This window comes from Octodon degus, unplaced genomic scaffold (genome assembly GCF_000260255.1).
Source record: "Octodon degus isolate 3935 unplaced genomic scaffold, OctDeg1.0 scaffold00017, whole genome shotgun sequence".
Classification (NCBI taxonomy): domain Eukaryota; kingdom Metazoa; phylum Chordata; class Mammalia; order Rodentia; family Octodontidae; genus Octodon; species Octodon degus.
Genome location: NW_004524593.1, coordinates 14,818,229 through 14,843,139, shown reverse-complemented (window position 1 = coordinate 14,843,139; position 24,911 = coordinate 14,818,229). Strand labels below are relative to the sequence as shown.

At 54.2% G+C, this 24,911-nt stretch overlaps 1 protein-coding gene across 3 annotated transcripts in view; it reads right to left on the bottom strand.

Moving 5' to 3' along the window:
* Vash2 (vasohibin 2) overlaps positions 1–24,063 on the bottom strand; it is a 30,610-nt gene extending 6,547 nt beyond the window's left edge. Inside the window, exons 1-7 of one of the 3 annotated variants that reach the window (XM_004626863.2) lie at positions 23,911–24,063; positions 22,905–23,294; positions 15,624–15,712; positions 12,136–12,192; positions 11,682–11,756; positions 4,861–5,242; positions 3,765–3,880 (exon numbers count right to left, since the gene is read on the bottom strand). In XM_004626863.2, coding sequence (XP_004626920.1) covers positions 3,765–3,880; positions 4,861–5,242; positions 11,682–11,756; positions 12,136–12,192; positions 15,624–15,712; positions 22,905–23,180 — 995 coding nt within the window. In that variant the 5' untranslated portion in view covers positions 23,181–23,294; positions 23,911–24,063. The other 2 variants (XM_023710308.1, XM_023710309.1) reach the window with 2 other exon arrangements.
* Between the last annotated feature and the right edge of the window lie 848 nt (positions 24,064–24,911).

Sequence of the window (24,911 nt, the reverse complement as noted above, 5' to 3'; positions counted from 1 at the left end):
TTCTACTGAGCCATCTCCCCGGCCCCAGGAGGCTCTCTGTGGCAGGGTGCTCCTGGGCCTGGCAGTGCAGGGACCATATGCAACCCCTGGCAGCCTTTCTCTTTCAGAACTACAGGGAACCCTTGCCTTTCCTGAGTGTGTGGATGGCTTTAAACACCCAGAGGGTGTGAAGATGCACAAGAGGAGGAGGAGGCCCGGTGGGAGGGGCGGCTCCCTGCCCAGGAAGCCTGGTTCAGCTGGTGCCCTCGTCTCTGTTGCTCACCACCCACTCAGCTGGCGGTGTCAGCCCAGTGACATGGATCCTCCCTGCTAAAGGGATTATTCTGATGAGTGTAAAAAAAGGAGTGGAATTCTCAAGCGAGGACAGAAAGCTACTAAAATTAGACCTGCATGGCTCAGAGTCTGAGACCCCACAGTGGATGGGATGGGCCTCGTGCCTGTTATGGGCCAAGCCTCCTGATGGGGGCAGATACGTTTAAAAGTGACCAGCTGGTCTTATGCAATGTGGAAGGAATAGCCACCATCCCACCCCAAGGTCCCTGGAGTCAGGGAGTCGCTGGGTCAGCACCACACTCACCCCTGTGTTCCTTGCTGAAAGTGAAGTTCTCTAGAACAAAGGCTGCCTGGTGAGGACCACCAGTAGAAGGGGTGACCCTTCCTACACAGGCACAGGTCTGGGAGCCAGGCTGTGCGGGTGACACCTGGAGAGGGAGGGATGGCTCTGGCATCCGGGGTGCTGGCCATCCCCACCGCTTGCAGCCCATCCTTTGGTTCTCATCTCCTGCATCTCTTCCCTCTTCTGCACAGTGGCCCCAGCCCTGCACCTCAGCAGTAACAATGTAGAAGGAATGGGACAGTCCCTGCCCTCCAGCCCTCCTCAGGACAGATAAAAATGGTGGCAAAGGCTACTGCCACCAAGCAGAAGCTGCCCTTGGGAAACTTCATAGGCTGCACAGCTCCCTTGAGAGTCCTATTCTTCCAAGGCCACCTGCCCCTTGTTGCAGGAAAACAAAAAAGGTCCCAAGATCCCCACCCACTGGACAAAGTTGATGGCAGATCCCTGGGACCACGCTCTCCCCGGGACAGAGTGGAGGGGAAGGGTATGAGACTCAGTGCATGGGTAGATGTGTGGCCACACTGTGCCTTCAAGTATAGGATTTTCTTTTTTTCTTTTTCTTTTTGTGGAACCGGGGATTGAACTCAGATCCTTGCACTTGCCAGGGAAGTGCTTATTTTACTGAACCATCTCCCCGGCCAAGTACAGGATTTCGCTGAATGATGACCCACCACCGCTCTGCTCCTGGGCATAGAGAAAGGAGGGAAATGGAAGACGCCCTCTTCCTGTGGGTCTTTGTCCCTTCCCCTGGTCCCCATTCCCAGGCCCATTCTGATACACCAGAAGGGAACCGGCAAGTGGGGCCCAGAGGGACACTCTGAGGTAGTTCAGCCGCGTCCGAGCAGTCCCCACTCAGCACCTGTTCTGGCCTCTTCAGAGCCTCCCCGCTTCTCTTTCCCGGCCATATCACTCAGCTACTGTTTCAATGGCTACTTCTGAGTAGATGGCTCCTCCATCTCTCTCCTGCTCCAGGTCTGCATTTACAACAGTTTCTAGAACATTCTCTGTAGAAATCTATGAAGAACCGGAAGTGCCACAGTCTAAATTCAAACTTGCCTTCTTCCTGCACATTTCTCAAACCACCAGCCCTGGACTTTTGACTGGATCCTGATTTTGGTCTCCACCACCAGTTACTAAGACATTCACCATCTTGGGCAATTGCGGCTATGTCTCCTGGCTAACAACAACATACCCTTACCAGCAAAGTCCCCCGAACGCCCAAGTAAAATCAACCCAACTGGACTCATCTTACAAATCACTACTGCAGCTCTGGACAGCTCCGCTCCCAAGCTAGGGCTTCCAGGTGCTCCTGCTCTAAGGGGAAGAGTGTGCCTGTATGAGCCGCTTGGCTTTCGCTGAGAATCAGGGCTCCTATGGGATGACTCTCTGGGTAAGAAGGGCCTTGGGGCTGGCGAGATAGCTCAACGATATAAAGTGCCTACTTAGGCAAGCTTAGGCAAGTGCAGGGACCGCGGTTCAGTCCCAGGCATCACATGTCGTGCCACCCCCGCCCCCAGGGTGGACTGAGCTAGCCACCAAAAAAAAAAGGAAAAAAGAAAGAGCATCAGACAGACAGAGGGGTGCCCTCCAACTTTAGGAGCTACCTTCTATTACAAGGCCTTCCCCCACCCCATGCCAATGATCTCATCTCCACACCGGGCTGCTACTTTGTTCATGGGTGGCTGAGTCAGAAGTCAGGGAGAGCGCATTAGAACAGGGGCCGAAATCAAGGATCCAGGGTCGAGAGGAGCACTGGGGTAGAGTTAGGGTCAGGAGGTCTGAAGGGAAGGTCTGAAGCCATCCGCTCCCTGGAAGGCCAAGCGCTACACAGGGACCCAACTCCTCTCTCGCAAGCTGCGAAAACTCAAGATCCTTAAGATCCCTCGCTCCTCCCTTTCCAGCCCTGGACAAGCATCCCTTAACCATCTGGGGGTGTCAGGGGATGCAGAACACACCTGTTCTGTGGAACTGAAAACATTTTGTCTCGCCCTATTCTTCCAAAAGCAGGCCCATACGCTGCCTCTGCCTGCCACCTTTGACACCAGAGATCTGAGTTCTAGCCCCACTCCTTCACCCACCACCATGGGACCCAGGACAATAAAGGCAGCCCTTGCTGTATCCTGGATGCTTCATTTGAAAGGAGGCAGTGTCTGATGTGCTTAAGTGTGAGCAGCTCACCACTAACCAGCCACAGCCATCACCAGATCTGTCATCCTTTCAACATTTTCTTTTTTAGTTCAAGATGGCCTTGAACTCACTCTGCAGCCTAGGCTGGCTTCAAGCTCAGTGATCCTCCTGCTTAGCCTCTGAGTGCGGGGATTAGAGAAATGTGCGCCACCACACCCAGCCAAGGAAGCACTTTTATCCTTTCATGGGTGCAGAAAAGCCCCTAAGGACCACATCTGCTCAGCTGCAGGCCAATATGCTGCCAAGCTGGGCTCCAACCACAGCGCCTGCACATGGTGCCACTGTTCTCAGCACAGCGAGAGATGAATGCAACACAGCACACTGATATTATTAAGAAAAGTGGTGCTTTTCCCCAGTAGAATTATGGCTCTTATCTTTGCTGGTTTTTCTGGGTGCCTTCAGCAGCTCCAAGGTCATTTGGACCCTAGAGTAGGTGTGGAATCACTAGCCCTGGGCTAAAGTCAGCCAGGGTGGACTTAGCCAAGGACGAGGGTGACATTGGGGATACAGCTGGTACCACCACCCACTGGCAGCAAGCACAGTTCACTGGGCACAGAAGACTGCAGGATTTTAGGAAATTCATGAACTCTAACAATTCTATTGTAGAGGTAAGAAAATTGACACACAGAAATGTGACAGAACATGCCTATGGTCACACAGCTCCTCCATAGTTGAGCTGGCTCCAGGCCCAGGTTTCCTTACCCCAGTCCCAATGCTCCTCCTGCCCAGCCTGGACAGCAGGCTGGCTAGCACTCATTGCCCATGTGTGGGCCTAAGCCAGCCTTTTAGGAAGCAAGGGGGTGGTGTGCACCTTTCCTGCAGGGACCCAGTGCAGGTGGTCCCCCTGGAGATGACCATTCTTCCTGATGCCAAGCCCAGGACAATTCTGTCCCCCCAGGCAGATAATTCCATGGAATGTGCGTGCTTGGCCTTGAGCTAGGGAAGGGGAAATATCACTCACGACTTGTCTCGCCTGCCGAGCCTCCTTGGGGGACTTGCTGGTCTCCTTCGAGGTGACAGGGATTTCCCCCGGCTTCTCACCTGGGTCGGAGAGTGGGAACTTGCAGGCTTCAAGATCTGTAGGAGATGCAAGGGGTTAATAAGGGTGCTGGTCCCTGAAGGCCCCATCTTCATGCCTAACGAAAGCACTGTGGCATGGCAGATGCCCAGCCACCGTGTCCCTGAGGGTTAGGGACATTGGTCACCCTATTATACAGCGAGAACAAAGTATAAAATGCATAGAGTATAAAATGACTAACATCCCAACTCTGACTTCACCAGAGACATTGCACGCCAAGACAGTGCTGTGACTGTAACCTGAGTTGGCTTTAGGTCTGATTTCTGAAGGACAGTCAGCCCGAGGATCCTAACAGAGGACTGGTTCCAGGAATCCCACAGCTAAGCAGATCCATGGATCCCAAGCGCTGCAATAGCTCCATGTAACTTACACAACCACCCATAGGCTTTAAATCATCTCTAGATTACTAATGCAACATCAATGCTTAGTAGTAGTTTTTACGCTTATCATTTGGGGAAATCAGAAACAACAGTCTGCACATGTCCAGTACAGCTGAATTTTCCTGCCAAATACTTTTAATCCAAAGCTAGTTCATGCTGTGTGAAGATGCAAAGCTCACAGATAGGAAACGTCAACTGAAGCACATGCAAGGAGGCTTTATTTTTGGGGGGAGGCTGTAGGGTCCCACTATGCAGTTCAGACTCACAGTGATCCTCTTGTTTTCAGCCTCCCCAGCACTGGGGTTACAGGTGTGCACCACCATGCCTGGTGCTGGTGGCGGAGCTCAGTGTTCCCAGGGGTTGGGGGATAGCATGTGGTACCAGGGATTGAGCCCGGGTCCCTGCACTTGCCTAAGCAGGCACTTAGTCCACTGAGCTATCTCGCTGGCACTTGCTAGGAGACTTTCACCGTCTACATCAAGTAACAAATCACCTACCTTTTTCATTATAAAAGGGGAACAATAGGAGACAGGGAGAGAGAGGGGGAGAGGGATTGAGAAGAGCTCTCTTGTGTGTCTCCACTTGTCCCCGCCACCCACCTTCATCCTCATGTCCCTGGCGTATTTCTCCAGCTCCTTCCTTATGTCAGCCCTCAACATCTTGGAGACATTGAGGACCAGCTGCTTCCATTCGATGGGCTGGAAGCTGTGGGGCTCGTGGGGGACATACAGCCCAATCTTGACCTTCTTGACTGTGTGCAGGTATTTCTTGTAGGAGTCTTCAAAGTCAAAGACAAGGTCACTCAGCGTCCGAAAGGTCAGGGGCTTGTCCATCAGCTCAGCCCTCCGGCTCATGCCCACGGAGCCATAGCGGCCATTGCAGTATATTCCCAGCACAACGTGGTGAAAGTAATTTCCTGAGAAGTAGGTTTTAAAGCTGATGGGGAATCGCTCAATGGAAGGCTGCCCATTGGTTAAGTATCTCAGACAATCTGAGTTAAGGAAGAGACATCAGCCTTGAAAATTAAAGAGCCTGGACTCCCAAAAAGGGAAAACAAGCTAGTGAGTCAGTCCCTCTGCTTCCAAGAAGCCCCATATTGCAAACAATCATCTATCCTTTTATAGAAGTTTTAAGCATCAACTATTTGGTGCATTAAAAAAGCAAATGAAATATGGGACACAGAGAAAAGTTGTCCAACTGTACTTTCTTCCTTTCTTGGGAAGGAAGAGCTGCTTAAGGATTTTTGGTTTTTTAATCTCAATCATGTGATCAGGCTGCCCATTATGGAATAGACCAGGACCTACAGGCTTACGACACTGGTCCTGGTCATAAATGAAAACCAGGATCCAGGTCCTGGAGACCGGGAGGCAGACTGGCTGATGACTTCACGGAGAGGAGTGAAGGGGCACGGCTCACCTCGCCTGCTGTCTCACCAGCCTCACCACCTGTGCCAGCAACCTGGGCTCTTGTCCATCCTTAAGTCACAGGGCACCACACCTTGGCTCTCTCCACTCACTGGCCTGCTGGGTTTAGTACCCACCTCTCTGCCACCTGGGTTTTGGCCTGGCCACTTCCCATGTAGAATGCTAGGCACCTGCATGCCCTGGAAGGAAGGAAGACCACGAGGCAGGGTGTCCTCTAGCGCATCTTCAAGCCCCACAACAGCCTGGCCAGGCTGGGTCATCGCTCCCAGACCCAGCTTTTCTGCACACAGAAACCAGGAACTCAGCTGCATGGGTCTGCTCCCACTGCCCTCTGCTCATGGAATCTCCATAATATGAAGTGTAATGGAAGTAAACCTTTAGATGACCTTCAAATGGCCTTTACACCATACTTTTAAAGTCACAAAACAACTTACATCCCTGCTGTAGAAATAACCTACAGTACCACTCACACATCAGCCCTACGGTGTGAAAGACTCCACCCTAGCAGATATCATTGGACCCTAGCAATGGAGCGGCTGGGAACTTTGCTCTCTGTTCCTGAGTTTATGACCTGGCCTGGAACAACCCCATGGTTCCTTCCCCTTCCTGGATACCAGGCCTGCCCTGATACCCCTCAGTCTCACCCAGGAGTCCCCTCCTCCTTCTGCCCCCAACAAGAGCACCACCCTGAACACTGGGTGCTTGTCCATCCTGTACCATGACTGCCCCTCTCCTGACTGGGCAGGGGCTGAGCCTGCATCCTGGTTTCTGCTGGGAAGGGACTGTGTGTCACTGACTGGAAGGGTGATGGGGCGAGTGCACCAGCTTCCACCTAAAGGACAGCACATGGCGGGGGGTGAGCAATCCCAGGCACCCTGAAGAGGAGGACCCAATAGCCCAGGATAGCCTTGTCCTCCACCCTCAGTGTAACCACTTCCTTGTGGCACACGGAGCATGAAATCACTTCCTGAGTCCTCTTTCCTGCTCTCTGTAGCGCAGTCCTCCAGGCTCTGAACCAGGATTTCTTCCGTTGGTGCAGCCAGTGTCATTGATGCCACTAGTGAGCATAGTGAGTGTCCCTGCGCCTGCTGGCTGGGGCGCTGTGGGGTCAAAGATAGGAAGGCAGATTTCTCTGGAGTCACAGCCACTGTGGACATGGGGGAATCCATCAATAAAACAGTATTTCCTTGACTCTGCAATTCCACTTGTGGGTATGGACTCAAGTAATTACAAGTGGGAGTCCAACAATTATTCACACACACGTTCCTAACAACATTAATCACAGCAGCCGTAAGAGGGAATTGACCTAAATGCCCATTGTCAAGTAAATGGATAAACCAAAAGGTAGCATCTCTATAACAAGGTCTTTAAAAAAGAGGTCCCACAGTGAGCCCTGCAGATATGGTACTGAGTGAAATCAGCCAGGTACAAAGGGATGGAGACTATAGGATACCCCTGACCCAAGGCTCCAGAATTACACTCTAGAGCCAGAGGGTGGAAGAGGGTGCCTGGGGCCAGGAGCAGGAAGGGGGCGCTGTTGCTTAATGAAGGGACCGTTGCCATGGGAAGACGGAAAAGCTCTGGAGGTGAGCAGCGCAGAGATGATACGCGAGACTGTGAATGTTGTGCGGTCACTAAATTGAACCCTCAGTAATGGCTAAAAGAGTAAACGTGCTGTGAAGGTTTTATCCAATTAAAAAAAAAAAGCAAAACACACATGATATATGATGTAAAAGAGGCAAGCCCAGAATCTCTGAGGGGGCAGAGGAGGGGCCTCGGCTCAGCCACATTGGAGTTAGGCTGATCAGACACACGGCCAGCTCAAGGCCATCGGCAGAGCCTTGGGACCCAGAGAGGGGGTTGAGCAGGCAGTCAGGCGCGGCTGGGAAGCAGTCTGAGCTTATCCAGGGAGCGGGCAGCAGCACCCCAAGCTTTTGGTCAATCTGCCAGCACCCAGCCTGGGGAAAAGGAGAAGCCGCCTATCGCAATGCACCCCTTACTTTAATCACCCACAGTTCTCAGTACCGCAAGCAACTGTCGCCACAGCCAGCCTCCAAAACAGTTGCCGTAATTCAGAAAACTTGAAACCAGAAGTCCTTGCATCCAGCATGCGTGCACAGGTGTGTACGGGCATTTCAGCAAGATAAAAAGTGGTCCTTCGCGAAGGACTCCTGCGCTAAAATACAAAGAAAGAAAACACCAGAAGGTCAGGTTAGTGGACGGGGCACCTGTGGCCAACGGACCAGCGTCTGGCTGTCAAGCCCTGCTTCTGTCCCAGGACCTGCAGCAGGGGGAGAGGGAGGGAGGCAAAGGCTCGAGTCCTCATTCAACATCCCCATGGGAGAACAGGACACAGGCTGCTGACTCAGCGAAAACGGAAGGCGAAGAGGTGGGACCTTCTCTTGTCTGTGTCCGAGAGTCGGGTTTCCCTGGGTTCCGCAGCGGGAACTGGATCTCTCCACCCTCTCCGCCTTCCTTGCCTCTTCTGAAACATCACATGGGTGAGAACAAAGGAGAATCAAAGGAACAGCCTGCAGACTGAAGCAGGTCTCGAGTCTCGCAAGGGCTGCAGCTGATTCCCGTGACGCAGTGCTTGGTGTACATCACCGTGGGACCGTGGGACCGGAGCCCGGGTGCATGGTCCACGGGCCCGGCAGGGGCATCTAAGGTCAGCTCCGCCACCCAGCCGAGGGCCCCTGCTTGTGTTCTCCTCCACTGATCTCCATGAGCCGATCCCTGGCAAATGGCTCGCCCCATTAAACTTGCAAGAGGCTCTGCTGAACAGCTGTGCCGGGCAGAGAGCTGGGGCCCTGGGCCATCTGCTGGCCGACGCAGCCCTGGCCTCCCCCACTGGGTTCCCAGGCACGCGTTTCATCTCCCAGGAAGGCCAGAGTTTCCACTTTTCAAATGTCAGCCCAGGCACCGTGGACAGTCCTGCGCCAGATCAAGCCTGTACCTGCTCCACGGATGACAGAAGCACCCGAGCGCTTACTGCGCACAAGGCCGGAAGAGCGCAAGCAGCCCCAAGCTGGCCCTTGTCCTTCCGCCCACTGTGCGTCTCGTCTTGCGTGCTTTTCCCTTCTTGCCTCTTCTCAAGTCCCTTCCACGAGCTTTTTGTATCCAGCTACGCGGGGAAACACTCATGATCATTTCGTCCGGACTTCTTCGGAGCCACTTCTGCCCTGCAACACGCACAGATCCCAAACTCTCTGCGTTCCCAGTGTGGGTCCCCACCACGAACTCACTGTACGAGTTCAATGCCTCGGATTCAATCTGTCCAATCTGAACTTGTGTCCTCATAAATCGGACCCTCCTTTATTACACAAGCCTAAAATGTGGGGTCATGGCTTCCTCTTCTAGCTCACATCTCAGACGCCCATGGTGGCACTGCCCATCTACTTCCTCCCCCTCCTGTCCCCTCACTGCTATGTCTTAGTGCAGGCTGGCACCAAAGGGAAGTGTCATTGACCTCTCTGTCACTCTCGTGCCCTAGCTCGTTCTCCACATTGCCTCCAAATCAAGAAACCTGCGTTTGCTGATGCCTTAGCAACTCCTGGCGCAGTAGGTCTCCAAGTCCCATTCTTCCACCTGGTGAAGGCTCCTAACACCACCCCTCTAACCCATCCACATCAGGGCCATGGCTCACACACGCGGTACATTCCCTCCTCTCCCAGTAGGCTTTGCGGATCCAGGGCCAGGGCTAGCTCATCTGCCCCCTAGGTGTGAGAGGTGCCTGCCTCTTCCTGCGTCATTTGTCTGCTCCAGCGCATCCTTGCACCTGTGCTGCCTGTCACCTTTGGAAAAAGATTGCTTTCCTCACAAATGGCTTCCCCTGGGATCCCATCTCTCAAACTCTGTCTCAATATCTCCTTTGTCACTGTCCCAGCACGCACTCCCCGGGACCTGAAGTATCTTTTCTCTTCTGCCTGTGTTCAATTGCCACCACCACCAATAAGTGAGTGGCATCACAACTTTTCTGGACCATAGGAGGTATGATTAGAAACTACAGCAGACATTTCAATGTATTAAAAAATTATTACAGTAAAAGGCATTACTAATTCCCTTCAAAATAGCCACCATACTGTATTACAGCAAGAGGCACAATGCCATGCGTCCCCCTCAGTAGACTCCCCCTCACTTCAAACACAGAGCCCATCATTCTTGCAGCTTTCTGAAACAGTTCTGGATGTTCTCTTTTGTGAGTGTCTTTATGCCAGTTGATCAAAAACACAGTGAATACTGTTGCCAAGCATCACCCAATAGAAAGGCAGGTTTGTAAAAACAAGACACTGTATCCTCATTTATTTTTTTCACCAGGTCTGGTACCTTGCAACTTTTGCCTCTTCCCCAAAGGTAAAATGACTATGAAAGGTAAATGTTTTGAATCAATTCAGGATATCAAGGTAGCCTCAACACAATTACAGATACTCACAAAAGAGGACTTCCAGGCCTGCTTCCGAAAGCAGCAAGAATGAGATATATGCTTGAGATGTGAGGGAGTGCACTGAGGTGTCGTAATGGCAATGTCTTTTTTTGAGACAGGGTATCTCTGTGCAGTTCAGGCTGGTGTTGAGTTTACTATGTAGCCCAGGCTAGCCTCAAACTCTGTCTGCCTCAGCCTTCCAAGTGCTGGGATTACGGGTGTACACCACCACATCCAGCTGTAATATCTTTTATTGTAATTCATCTTTAAAACTTAAACATTGGAGCCTGAAAGATAGCTCAGCAGACTAAATGCCTGCTTAGGCAAGCTCAGGGACCGGGGTTCGATCCCCGGCACCACATGTTGTACTGGCCCCTCCCCCAGGCACACTTAGCCGGCCACTGAGACCCAACGTGGTGGCACATGCCTGTAATCCCGGTGCTGGGGAGGTTACAGACCCAGAGGATCACTACGAGTCCCAGCTGTGTAGTGAGACCCTATGCCAAATACATTAAAACAAACAAACTTACACATTAGGCTGGGGAGATAGTTCAGCAGTCTAAGCACCTGCCTGGCAAGCACAAGGACCCGGGTTTGATCCCCAGTACCACATACTGAGCTAGCACTGGAACTGTGGGTGCACATGCTGGCCCCAAAACTGGGCATAGTGGTGCACACCTGTAATCCCAGTGCTAAGAAGGCTGAGACAGGAGGCCCACTGAGTCTGAGCTACATAACAAGACCCTGTACCAAATGAATATGTATATTCTTTTTTTTTTCTTTTTATGTTTTTGGCACAGGGTATTACCATGCAGCTGGGACTTGTAGTGATCCTCCTGTTTTCAGCCTCCCCAGCACTGGGATTACAGGCCGTGCCAGCACACCTGGTCTTTAAGATATATTTCTGACTGCACCACATACTCTACTCAGGCTGTACAATCAAGAATGGGGTAGGAAATGCAACAGAAAGTGTGAGCGGGACAGGCCCTGTGTGGGTCCACGCACCCAGTGAGGACGCACTACCACTGCTTGGTCTCTGTTGCCACCCGCTCTCTAGTTCCTGATTCCACCTACCCTGAGGGTCTGTCACACCCTTCTCTCCCTCTAGTCCTCAAAGTTAGAATTCTCCTTGAGACTAGAGACTCCGCAAAGCCATCGGGCTGAGCTCAGGCCCTGGTGGAGGCTGCAGCCAGGGCCCTGGTGGAGGCTGCAGGAGGGCCCTAGGTGGAGGCTGCAGGAGGGCACTAGGTGGAGGCTGCAGCAAGGGCCCTAGGTGGAGGCTGCAGGAGGGCCCTAGGTGGAGGCTGCAGGAGGGCCCTAGGTGGAGGCTGCAGGAGGGCCGTAGGTGGGGGCTGCAGGAGGGCCCTAGGTGGAGGCTGCAGGAGGGCCCTAGGACTGACACTGCCCAACTTTGCACAGGGAAAGTTAGAGAAGCACAGGGAGTTTAACTATTTCCTTCAGAGTGACACTGGGTGCCATTGTTCTGAATCTAGATGTTAATGGCACAACCCGCTCCACGGCGAGGTCATTGCAGATGCAGTAAACGTAAGTACACATATAACTTCAAGGATACATGCCCAGGATGACAGCTTCAAGGCATTTGATCGGCAAGGACTCTCGGGTCATTTCCTTTGCTGTTTCCATTAACCTGTTGGATAGAGCACAGCGGAGGATCTCAGGAACCATTCGATTCTGCAGGCAGTTTGTGTGTCTCTCAATCTATCAGCATGCATTCTCCACACCAGGCATCAAGCCCACAGCTGCACTGAGCAGGTTCCCCACTTCCTGCCCTCCCCAAGAGTTAGTGCCCACAGGGTGGCACCACCTCGCAGCATCCTCCCCCTGCCAGTTGCTCTTCACCCCAGGGAAGTGGCTGTCAGACCAGCTCGGCCCTCTACCTCCACTCCCTGCATTCTAGGACATCTGGGCGCTGAGATTCAGGGAGTGGAGGTTGGAGGTTGGAAGAGCCAGTTGGCAGCTCTTGGGGCAGAGGGGGATTTCCAACCCATAGCTCATGTACCACTTACCCACTCAGTGGTCTCATTTTCCTAATTTCAAAGAACTGGGTCCCTGTGTGATTATACCTGTGTGAAGTATGTAAAGGGAAAGTGACAGAAAAGTCCAACTGTCCCAGTCACCTGGGGGGGGGGGATATGCACACAGATTTCTCAATGGGATTAGAAGATAGGGGCTCCTTTTGAGCAGCCGCCCCTGGCCACAGGTAGCTAATCACCTCTAAGTCCTCACCTCTCTGCCCTGGAAATCTAATTCTTAGGCCCCAAAGCAGCTCCAACTTTTGTAATAGCTCCTCTTAATCTGCTTTGTATTCTGGTTCATTGAATAGATTTTTTTTTTTTAATGTGTTTGGTACAGGGTCTCACTATGCAGCTCGGACTCCTAGTGATCCTCCTGTTTTCAGCCTCCCCAGCACTGGGATTACAGGCATGTGCCACCACACCAGGTCTAGATGTCTTATTTTACCTACTGTGAGGCAAGTTCTTTGAGAGTGGGGGCCATTTCTAAAAATGACTTTTATATCACTCAAAAAGCTTGGCAAGTTTGCAAATATTATTAAATGAGCAAGAAGTGAATGAATGGATAGGTGGACAGATTGATAGATAAATGGGAGGATGGATGGAAGACTAGAATGGACGCATGGATAGAAGGCAGGTTGGTGAGATGGATGGATAGAGGGAAGGATAAAATAGACTGATAGAGATGACAGAAGAAAGCCAGGCCGGACGAGTGACACACAGTGTTCAGCAGCATACAGATGCAGCAGAGTTTACTGTAGAATCATCACCTTTTCTTAATGGCACTTGACGCTGATTACTAAACCTGAAAAGATGGTACTATTATCCACATTTTGAATTTAATTGCCTGCTCAGAAGCTCTCGGGGATGGCAAGCCTGCCGCAGGCCATTCTGGGAGAGACCAAAGACTCTCCGATGTCATGCCCTCTGAGACTGGCCCTTGATTTTTCTCAGCTTACAGGAAAGTTGCTTTGTATATGTCACTCTTCAGCCTCAGACAAAATTTTATCTTTGCAAATTGCAAACTGGGAGGGGGCCATTGCAGCCTGCACCGAGGCGGCCTAGAAGTGGTTCCTGCCTAGGCAGCCAGGGGCCTGGTCCAGTCCTGAGATGTGAAGTATGCACTGCAGTGACTGAGCAGGTGCAGAGGAGGTGCACCGCGCCCCCAGAGAGCCACCAGGGTCCCCTGCTAACCCAGATGCGCTTGGCGTTGACAACAAGGGCACACGTAAGAAGCCTCTGTGGACCCAACAGCAGATTCCAGGCACCGCCCCCGAGGCTCTATTTCAGGCTGCGGACCCCCAAGTTCTGGGGCGAAGACCCGGGGTGACTCCACCAAGTGCACCAGCTTGGCAGTCAGGGCTGCAGTCGCCACTAACAGCGCAGATGCCTGAAGTTCCTGAGATACGACCTACAAAATCTTCGAGATGAGGAGGAAGACGAGGAACTAAATATTCTCATTGTGATTTCTTTTGCCAAACATTTTAATCAACTAGCGCAGCCCCAGCACATTTAAAGTAGAATTCCATTAGCACTTCCAGGCCTGACTTTCCCCACTTGTATACCTCATTTGTAAGTGGAGTTCATAAAAGAAGACAGACCTATAATTAAATAATTAAAAATCAGCTCCTCACTGTTATTAAAGGAGCCCTGGACTGGAGTGGGTGGGAAGCTCCCTCCCTATGCACTCCCCGCCCAGGAAGACCTGCACTGGGTGTCTGTCTTCCCAGCCCCCACGCAAGGTCAGCAGTCCAGCGGGTGGCCACTCAGAGGCTGCCCCACAGGGGAAGGCAGGATTTGTGTTGTCTGTCCACAGCCAGCTGAGCACACCTGCGGTCGGGTCTGCCGGTCCCCAGGCCCTGACGGCCATCCCCAGGTCCAAGACCAAGAGGAGAAAGGGGTCCCAAGGGGGTTCCTTTCTTGGGGGGGGGTCCCAAGAAAGGAACTAATATGCAGGTGGAGGGTAGGGGAAGAGCGCATGCTCGGCCTTCCTCCGGGGCGGCCCGCAGGGATGGGGCTCCTGCAGCCCTGTGCCACTCTCTCTACAATCAGAATGCATTTAGCAAAGGAAACTGAGCAGCGCAGCCGCCGGAGCAGCGATGAGAATTCGGCTGGTGGGTGCAATAGGGGGATGGCAGCCGCCCAAGGGACAAGGACATTGGGCCAACCTGCCCCGCCCACGCAGCCGCCCATTTGTTCTCTTCCATCTCTGGCCAGGCAGCCTTGGGAATACCAGATCCTACAGAGAGAAGAGGGAGCCATTCTAACTTGTCACCTTCTGGAATATTCATTCAGAAATGGCCAGCTTTTGGGGCCCCAGTCTTGTGCCCAAGACTCACCCCCGGGCCCCAAGGAATCCCATGTGGCGTGCAAGTTAGAGGGTCAGCCCCAGCACTGTCTCCCCCAGAAGCTGGAGTCTCTCTTGTAGGCCACCTGCTTCCCCCTCGCATTACCCCCATTTCCTCACGGAAGAGGCCCTGCAGACAGCTGCCAGTCCATACTGCAGGAATTGAGAGAATCGTCAAGACATCACCCCCCCGAATGAGCAGACATCAGGGTTACCCTGAAACACCCAACCCTGTGCGGGTGCTGCTGGTGTGTGGTCCTTGCAGGGGAGATGCTGAAATTCATGGGAAGATTTTTGCCTGTGACTGCAAGGAGGGGCTCTTCCAGAGCTGGTGGGACAGAGTCCTGGCCTGGAAGCCAGGTGTCACCGCCCTCCCATCACAGGTTCAAAGTACCGTGGGTGGGGTTGGGTCTCTGAGCTTCCTGTCTTGAGGAGGCAGGGCGGGATTCAGAGAAGCCTGACCCGCAGAGTGCTAAGGCCCACTCCCCACTGAATACTCCCCACACCAGAAGTGGAGAGGGGCCACACCTGTGCTCCTCGGTTCACACAGCACTGCTCAAGGTGCCCTCAGATTATTAACTGAGGACACAGGAGGAGAAAGGGACCCAAAGTGCAGCTAGCCTGAGCCCAGCCTGGACCCACAGGGCTGTGCAGCCGGTCTGTCATCTAATCTGAGCACAGCCAATGGCCTGGTGGCTGCAGACCCCCAAGGCAGCCCCAGGTGGGTTCCTGGAGGTCAGGAGTGCCCACGGATGAAGTCAAATACAAGAGAGAGAAAAACAGGAACAGAAGAATGGGATAGAGGAAGGAGATGGGTATTCAGTAAAGGCAGGGAGGAGAGGACAAAGATGGGTTAGAGGAAGTGCAGAAGGGGCAGAACATGGATCCAGGGAAGTAGCAAAGGACAGGGAAGGAGGCTTGCGTGGACCTGGGCTCCGCCGCTGTCCTTGCCCACACCCAGCCTGCAGGGACAGGGTCTGGTCACTGTGGCCTATCCTCAGCTCCCTTTCCAGGTTCTGACCCAGGGGCACCCCTCTGTGCCTGGCCTGCGTGAGCTCTGGAGGACCAGTAGGGGACCCCCATGCCACCAGGCGTGTGGTGCCCATCCCTGCCCCCATCCCCACTGGAAGGATACTGTAGTGTCTTCATGTAATTCTGGATCGCCTGCAGCCAGTCCGGGATCGTCATGGACAGCCTGTAGTTTGGGACCTGGGGTATTGAAGGCTGCAGAGAAACAGAGACAGGGATCTGTTTACCAAGGAGGCTGGCACATGGCTGCCATCCCCAGAGAGAGAGAGCTCCTGAGAGCAGATAGCCACCCTGGCATGGCCACCTGTCCTGGTACCTAGAACAGTCTGTCCGTCTCTGAGCTTCCCCTTGAAGAATGCTTTGCAGTGGGCTCTGCTCCGGACACAGTGGGTCTCTATGGCCCTCCAGTGTCACAAGTGTCGAGCAGCTGGTCTCCACGCACCTAAGTGCTCGGGGTGCACCTAAGTGCTCAGGACGGACACACAGCTGCTCCATTCACCATAGGACACCTGCTGCCGTGTGGCCAAGGAGGGCACTAAGCACGTGGAGCCCAGGCTGCAGGGTAGGCTGGGTCACCGCGGCAGGGCCCTGTGGGGCACCACATCTCACTTCCACTCTGCCTGCTGAGCCCACCTCACCCTTCCCGGGTCCCTTTCCCAGCTTGCTTGCCTCTTCCTGTCTTCCCTGTCCCCAGATCAGATGGAGTATTCCTCTGGTCTCTGAGCCCTGCTGGCCACACCATCACCTGCTTGTCTCTTGCTTTAGACTTAACCATATCTACAATGCAGTGTGTGGCTCCTGGTCCCCACAGGATAAAGGACCCTGGGACGGTGAGACCAAGCAAGGGAGGAAGGCTTCTCTTCCTGGAATTTCAGACTAGGACTGCCCTCTGCTCTGAACAACACTGCCAGGAGTTGGGGCGCAGGACTGTGAATAAACTGGGGACATCAATGGGGCTACTCCCAGGAAGCAAGGGATGCTGGCAGTGTCGCCTGTCCACTGGGTTTTCAGGCTTTATCCCCTGCCCCCCACATTTCTGCATCTCCTGACCTTGGTTTGCCTGGTGGGGTGGGGTCACTGGCGACAGACCCTCAGTACCATGGGCCCAGGAAGGAGGCAGGAGGCTCAGAAAAGGCTAAAGGGAAGACAGGTCCCATTAGGGGGTGGGCAGGTGGCCTCGGGGAGTGAGGCTTAGCAGACAGAAGAGGAAGCTGCTGGGAAACATACTCGGGATGGCCCTGAGTAGCAGAGCCAGGGGCTGCTGGCAACATACCGCCTCCCCCCTCTAGGTACCAGCTCCACAGGAAGCACGGGATGCCAGGCTGTGTCCCAATCCCACCTCTGTCCCTAACCCACTGAGGCACTCAGGCTCCTTCTCTCTGGGTCCTTCCAGTCTGTCTTGGCTCCGAGACACCCAATATCCCAGCACCTGCCCCCCAGCTGAAGACAACCAGTTATACTTCCTACATGACAGCCAAGACACTGCGTGTGTGTGTGCGCGCGCGCGCGTGTGTGTGTGTGTGTGTGTGTGGCTGTGTGGGCAGACACAACCGTTCTGCAGGCTGTGTTTTCAGTACAACACCTCCCCTCATATAAATCACATCCCTGAGTCATTTGTAGGCACAAAACATTCCAGTTTAAACACACACACACACACACACACACACACACAGCCCACATACAATCATAATAAAAGGCATCAGCGCACAGGGATGCCTGCCTGTGATCCAGCTACTTGAGAGGAGGATCATGTGAGCCTGAGTTCTAGGACGGCCTGAGAGACACAGCAAGATCCAGCCCCCAAACAAAACCAAGACTGGGCATGGCGGGGCACGCTTGTAATCTCAGCACTCTGGAGGCTGAGGCAGGAGAATAGTTGTGCGTTTGAGACCAGCCAGAGCTACAAAGTGAGCTCAAGGCCAGCCTGAGCTGCATAGCAAGTGCCTGTCTCAAAAAGACAAAAAAGAAAAAACAGGGACCCTTGCGTTTCTACTCAGCAGCACTTCTCTGGGAACCACCTTTCCTGGGTCCCAGTCCTCTAGGGACACTGGTAACCACATTCTTTCAACTCCCCTCAACTCCGGAGCCCCCAGGGCAGCTCAACAGTGGGAGCCAGGCAGCAGCTGGGGCTCAAAATAGCAGCCCTTGTGCCCAAGGGCTTTTAAAAACAGCTGCCTGGTTACCTCAGCCCTGCTGAGCTGGGAGCTGCGGCCACATTTGCTCCCAGCAAGGGCTGTGGGGGAGAAGTCCTGACACATGGAGTGAAGCCATTGGTACACCCTGCCCTGGGGGCCACCCTGGCTCTCCTAGGACTTAGAGGATGATCCTACGAGACACCGCCCCCAGCTCCGTGGACTCCAGGTTCAAAGCCTGCGCCTTCAACACCTGCTGTGCTCCGTCAGCCTCTCCCCTCCTCCACCTCCTGATGAAATATGAACATCACCTGCTTCCCAGCGCCCCAGGAGGGCATCAGCAGAGCAGGGCCTGGGGCTTACTGCCCCTTAGGCGTAAGCTGTGTTGGTAGTGAACAGTGACACGCTGTTAGGGGCACAGGGCCAAGAGGGACCCCTGTTCCAGATTCCGATTCAGGAGTATCCCATTCTAAAGATGCCCTCTCTCCATCCACTATCCCATGTAGACAGTGAGTTAACTTCTTTAATTCATGAGGAGGTCATATAAAGTGATAACTCTGAAGGCTCAATTTTAAAAATGGACCCTAAAGGGGCAAGCTACCCAAGAGTCTATGGTTGGATGAAAGGAATAAACAAAGTATGGTATATCCATTTAGCGGAATATTATTCACCCTTTAAAAAGGTTAACTTGGCACATGCTCCAAGATGGAGGAACGTTGAAGACATTTAGCTAAGTGAAATAAACCACTCACAAAAAGGCAACCATTGTGTACTTTCTTTTATATCCTTCTCAAGTTGTCAGATTCCAAGAGACAAAAAGAGTGGTCGCCTGGGGTGGAGGTGGGGTGTTGGTGTTTAATGCGCACAAATTTCAGCAGAGGAAGATGAAAGAATCTTGAAATAAGCCTTGGGGACAGAAGCACACTAGGAATGTGTTTATTGCCACAGAACCGGACACTTAAAGAGAGCTTAAAATAGCAGATTATTTATGTCTATTTTACCACAACAAAAAAGGCCACAAAAACAGGAATTCACAAAAGAAAAAATATAAATAGTGAACAAAAATCGACAAAATTCAAGTTCACTAATGATTCAGGTAGCCAGACTGAGGCCGATGAAAAGCCGGATGTCGCCTCACATACTTTGGTCCCAGCACTCTGGGAGGCCAAGGTGGGAGGATCGCAAGTGCGAGACCAGGGCTGGGGATACAGCTCAGTATGAACCTGGGCTCAATCACTAGTACCCCCAGCACCAAAACGGAAGACAAAAAGAAAAAAAGTCACTGAAAAATGTCACTTTCTGGCCGGGGGCTGGCCAGGGTGCTCACGTCCAGCTCTGGTGAGGCCAAACTCAGTGTGGCCTGGCAAGGAAAACCTGGGCCACCCCTTCTGTTCTTGGGCTGTGGCCCTGTGCACCCTCCAGCCTGGAATTCCAACCCAGACCCCTTGACCAGTACTTGCACCTCCGGCCACCCACCGAGTGCTGCCACACCAGGGCAGAATCAAGGGAAATGAAACTGCCCGTGGGCCAGGGCAGGCGGCCAAGAGGCAAGATGATGAGATCAAAGAGACAGCCCAGGGAGAGTGACCTGTCCAGAGGACACGAGGGACGAGGGACGAGGGACGGGGCGGCAGCAGGGGCCAGGCACCAGCTGGTTTTTTTTTTTTTTTTTTGCGGAACCAGGGATTGAATTCAGACCCTTGCACTTGCCAGGGAAGTGCTTATTCCACTGAGCCACCTCCCTGGCCCACCAGCTGGCTTTGACAAGAACGCAGAGAACACTTTTGTGTGTCCAGGCCCGGGAACCAGCCTCCCCCAGAGAAGCAATGGGGCAGCACCTGAGGCCAGGGATGGGCCCTGCCTCCTGGTTGGGGCAGCCAGGGCTCTGCTGTGATCGGCTTGGTACAGAGGTCTTGTCACGGCTATCAGCAAAGCAGGATGGACAGATGGGAAGGTGGCCCTGGCCCCGGGACTGTGAGCCTCAGGGTGCAGGTGAAGACCCAGCCCCCTGCCTGCAGGAGGGCCTAGACTGCCAAGCAACGCACACCTTTTTCTTTTTTCTCTCTTTCCCTTTCTCTCTTCCTCCCTTCCCTCCTCCCTCCCTTCCTCCCTTCCCTTCATCCTTCCTTCTTTTTCTTCTCTCTTTAGTGCCAAGAATTGAATTCAAGGGCTTCACATGAGCTATATGCCCCTGCCCTCTTTATTTTTAATTTTGAGACAGAATTTCACTAAGTAATGAAATGAGTTGTCCATGCAGGGTTTGACTTGCCACCCTCCTGCCTCAGCCTCCCAGAGTGCTGGGATGACAGGCATGCTCCGCCACACAGAGCACACCACCCCTCATCACTCTCACTTGGACAAAGCTCGGACCCCTAAAGGCACAAACCACAGGTTCCGCAAGAAGCCAGCTATTTCCTGCGGAATCCACACGTTTCCATCCAAGTACTCTCCAGCCAGCCAGGCAAAATGCAAGTGTTTCCTTCTATGCCAACTGGTGGTGCCGGCCCCTCCCTTCTTATCCTGTCATCCTCCAATGATTCTTGCTGTTTTCTTACACAGTCTCTAAAAATCCCTGGGCTTGCCTCGTCCAGTGCTAACTTCAGCCTCAGGAAACACAAGGAAGAGGCCTGCAGTTATGGATTTGGGAGCAGAAGAACCTCCCAGCCCGGCCCACAAGAGACTTCTGGACCTTTAGGCTGAACCCACCATGGGCACTAACAGGATGTCTTGTTCTCCCAGGCCCTCGAAACCTCCCTGTGTTTTTGTTTTTTGTGGGGTTTCTTTTTGAGGCAAGTTTTCACTCTGCACGTCAGGCTGGACACGGACTCACAGTAACACTCCTGTCTCCGCCTCCCAAGTACTCTAGGTGTGCACCAGCCACCACGCCCAGCTCCCCAGCCTCCCTCAGCTGACAGCAAGGGAGTCCACACTCAGCTGACAGCAAGCACCGCCTTCCCTGCACCTCTCCACCTCCTCCGGCGCAGCCTGGTAACCCTCTTCTGTACATGGCTCAGCAGGACCTGAGTTGATGGAAGGAGAAAAGGGCCTGGAGAGCAGGGGACCACTGGGACTGTGCCAAAGCCGGGGCCGGGCAGGGGTAGGGTCTGTGGGTCTGGTGATGCCGAGCAGGTGCTGTGGCTGGAGAACCACCGTAGAGACAAGTAGACAAGGAAGCAAGGCTGAGTCCTGGTCTAGGTCCACAAGCAACCAGGCTGCGGGTTGTGGCTAAGCTTTCATGTGACTTCGGGCCACTGGGCGAACGGTGTGATGTGGCCCCTGTGTTGAAGAGGACAATGGCACTCTGTTCTAGGAAAGCAGCAGGTGCAGGTCTCAGTAAGAAGAAATCTGTGCTCAGAGCCACTCAGACAACACCAAGAAGGCTGTATTTTTGGGGACTGCCCCATGACAAGCTAGCAATTGTCCTAGAAAAGATAAAAGGCACCACCTGTGCACAGAGAAAAGGGACAGAAGCTGTGGCGTCACAGGCATTGCAGTTCTGAGGCCCCTAACGCCACAGACCAGCACTAGAGACCCAGAGACTCATGGGTCAGAACACCATGGGACTTCATAGTTGGAAAGAACTGCACAAAATTTGGTCCATTCCCCTTGTAGAAAGAAAAGGAAGGCCAGAGACCTGGAGCGGGGGGCCTGGCCACAAAGCTTGAAGTAGCATACAAGCACAGTTCAGCGGTCCCCTGCTACTCTTCCTAGGAAGCCTGTCCAGCAGCCACGGCTGTGTGGCAGCAAAGAATGTGGACGGACATGCATCCAACTCACAGGGTCACCCAAGAACAGAGGGTAAGATGTGGCTGTGGGTGAGGAGGGGATTCCTGTTCCAGCTAAGGTAAGAACCTCCCAGTCCCAATCAGGTGCAGCCCAATGTTGCCTGCACCTGCCCCTCAGGCAGGGAGCCCCCATTCCCAAGCCTTCAGAAAGAGGTAGGGGTGCAGCTGGGACATGGAGAACTGTCTGACCAATACTGAGTCCATGACTCTCAAACAGAGAGGGGTCCCTCACACAATGACACACTTAGGCTGGGGGTGAGGCCGAAAGGCAGCAGGGAACAACGCATCAGGCCTCTGTTCCTTGCCACCACCCCCTTTCAGATGTAAGGGCTCTGGCGCTTCGGGTAAATAAAGACTTTGCAGCCCAGACACAGGACACTTGTGTTGCAGGACCAGGCCCAGCTCATTAGGGCTGACACTCAAGCTGACAGGCTTCTGGCCAGGCTTAGGGATGCTCTCTGTGGCCAGCTCTATGGCCATCAGGGTAATGGAACCTGCAACTGAGCAGCAGGAAGTTGACAGAGCTCTGTCGCTTCCCTAAGGGCACATAGCCTTGGAGCTTGAGGGCTCAGAGATGCTCAGCTGTCAGCAGGCTGGGGACTCTAGCAGATGGCTTTCCAGCTCTCAGGTGTGGCATTCCTAGACCTGCTTTGGAATTTCCTGAGCTGCACCAGGGTAGCCAGGGCCTGGGGGACGCCATCCACCCACTGCACACAACCCTGGCTCCCACAGCTGTCTCCCCAGTGTGCACCCTGCTATTTTATATAACACTGTGACCCCACTAGGGGCCAGGGCCCTCTCTCAGTGACACATCCTTGGCTGCCAAGCCCAGTCAGCTTGCTGGCTCCCCTCCAAGAGAAAAAGAGCTTCGCTCCTGAGCCTCCTCTTTCATCCAGGGACCAATTCATCATGTGTACTGGAAAGTCCCTCATAAGCCACAGCCAAACTTCCTTTTTCTTTTTCTTTCTTTTTTTTTTTTTTTTTTTTTTTTAGCCCAGATAAGCAGGAAAGTGACAGTTCACTGTTTAGCAAGTTTCAGAGGTGAAAGTCGCTGGGGGTGGGGGGGATTGGCAAGAAGTCTAGAAATGATTCACACTGAGAGAAGTCTGACTGGTTGATTGCAAATTCATTCACAGCTTAATAAATCATTTTCTAGGGGCCTGGTGGGGGGAGCAAGAGATCTCAAAGAGGACAAGCAGGGTGGGATCCTTGGGGTTACCTGGTGGCTCCAGTTTCCTAAGAGCAGAGGGTTAAGAAAACAATGGAGTTTGGCTCCAGATTTGGAGAAACCTTGGCAGAACAGTGCACCTGGAGTGCAGGACATCAAGACCCCTACCTGCCCCGCCCCCACCGCTAAGGCTTCCAAAAAGCAAACCGCGGGTGGGATGAGAGGCAGGAGCCCTGCTCCCAGGCTGGCCCTACCCCCAGGCTGGCCCTACCGTCTCCCACCTTCCCTCCCCAAGCACTGACCTTTGCCAAGAAGGCTGCGTTCCTGATGGCCCCCACCATCTCTCCGCCCTTCGGGTGCACCTTGGCCACGTGCACCCACATGCGTTCCCAGGTGTGGCTGTCCATGGGAAAGCCGCTCCTGTTCACGTGAAACAGCACCCCGCCGTCTTTGTCCTCCTCCTCCGAGCCCCCACTGGTGGCGAGGCTCACTGGCCGTGCATGGCTGCTCCGGGACCGGGTGCCTTTGGCGCTTTTGGAATGGGGGCAGCGATGAGTGTCGGCCGCGGAGCCAGTCATGGTGGGGCGGGAGCAAAAGGATCAGCGCCCCGAGCGCGTGGCCTTCTCCATGCCGCTGGTGCTGCAGGACGCGCCAAGAGGGAGCGTGGCCGGGCTACAGCTCACGGGCCGGGCCTGGAAGCAGGAAGACCGAAGACGCGGTGCTGAACTGATGTGCAGGAGTGCAGGGGTGCAAGTGGAGGCCCGGGTGTCCCCGCGTCACGCCCCGCGGCTTTCGAGGGGGACAGGTCTCCCCACTCCCAACCCCGCACGCCGAGGAGCTGAACCCCAGCTTCCACCCTTGCGATTGCTGGAAAAGGGGCTCGGGGCTCGGAATTTGCAACCAGGCTTCACACCCGGCTAAGCCCGGGGCGGGGGTGCGAGGCGCGGGGGTTTGGGGGCATGCGGAGTGGGCCGGATAGGCAGAGGAAAGGCCGCTCCTGTAGCGTGAAGGCACAGAAGGTCCCCGCAAAGCTCCACACGGTCCTCGGTCCCCAGATGTGGCTGGGCAACAAGCCGAGCCCAGAACGCGCCGGCACGTGAACGGGCGAGCGGGGGTCCGAGCCGGCGCTGCAGGAGCCTCGGCTGGCAAAGGAGGCGCGGTTTCTTCCAGGAAGCCCCCCCCTCCCCGCTCCACCCCGTCTGACGAAGGGGCGGCCCCGGGGCATGGGAAGGAGCCCCTACCCTCTTCTCTGGAGTCTAGCGGAGGGCATCCGAGGGGCGAGGGGAGCGCGCGGCGTGGGGGACCCACCTGGAGGAAGCGCGCTTCATTGCGACCGAGCCTCTCCGGGGGTTGCGGGCGGTGAGGGTTGCTGCTGCCCGGCCCTGGGCTGCCACTGCTGAGGCTGCGGCGGCCGTCCCCTCATTCCATGTCCCATTCTCGAATGTTATTCTGTGACATAGAACCGAGTCACCCGGGCAGCCGCCGATGTTCTGAAGGTGCTCATTGGCCGCCGCAACAAAGAGGGGCGGGGCCTAGATTCGAGACTCCACCTCCCCGAGCTTTGTTGCACTCTGATTGGCTCTGGGCTCCTCCGGCGGGAGGGGACCCGAAGTAGGGAAGATGTGTAGCCACGCGAAATCCGACCGCTGTCGTGTCCCGGGATCCTAGCGGGTCTGGAGGGGTTGTCTATGGGTCTGAAGATCCGGTTTCCCCAGGGGTCGTGGCCCCGGGGACGGTTTGCATCAACGGGAAGCAGAAGAGAAGCAAAGCCACTCTAGAGTGACCCAGAGGCAGAGGAGGGCTGCGCATGTCGCCTGTCCCTGCCAGGGATGATGGGTTTGAGCAGAGGCTTAAGTTTTTATGTGTGTACAAAACTGAGTATGTTTTTAAATCCGACAAGTTTCCCCCGGATTACCAACTGGGCACAGCCTTGGACCCTCCGTTGTTGATCAGGGACAGTGAAGTCCTATAAACCAATTGGGTATGCAACTGTAGAGCCCAGGAGGTAAGCCAGGCCCTGTTCTAACCCCAACTGCTCTGTTAGGTTACAGGAGGAAAGGAGAGGCTACAAAGTCCGGGTGGAGTGGGCGCCTTCCACGCAGATGTGCCTTGGCCCTAAGGGGGCATCCCTTCCTTTTTAAGAAAGAGCTAGGAGTTTGGAGGAGCACCAGCCCACTTACTTGCAGGCACAGTTTTGCTGAGCTGGGCGCGCTGGACAAGTCACTTGCCTGTGCTCCGTTTTAGCACTCTGGCAGAGCTCTAGCTCTCGGGATCTGTGATTCCCTGTCTTGCACCCCGCGGACACGTTG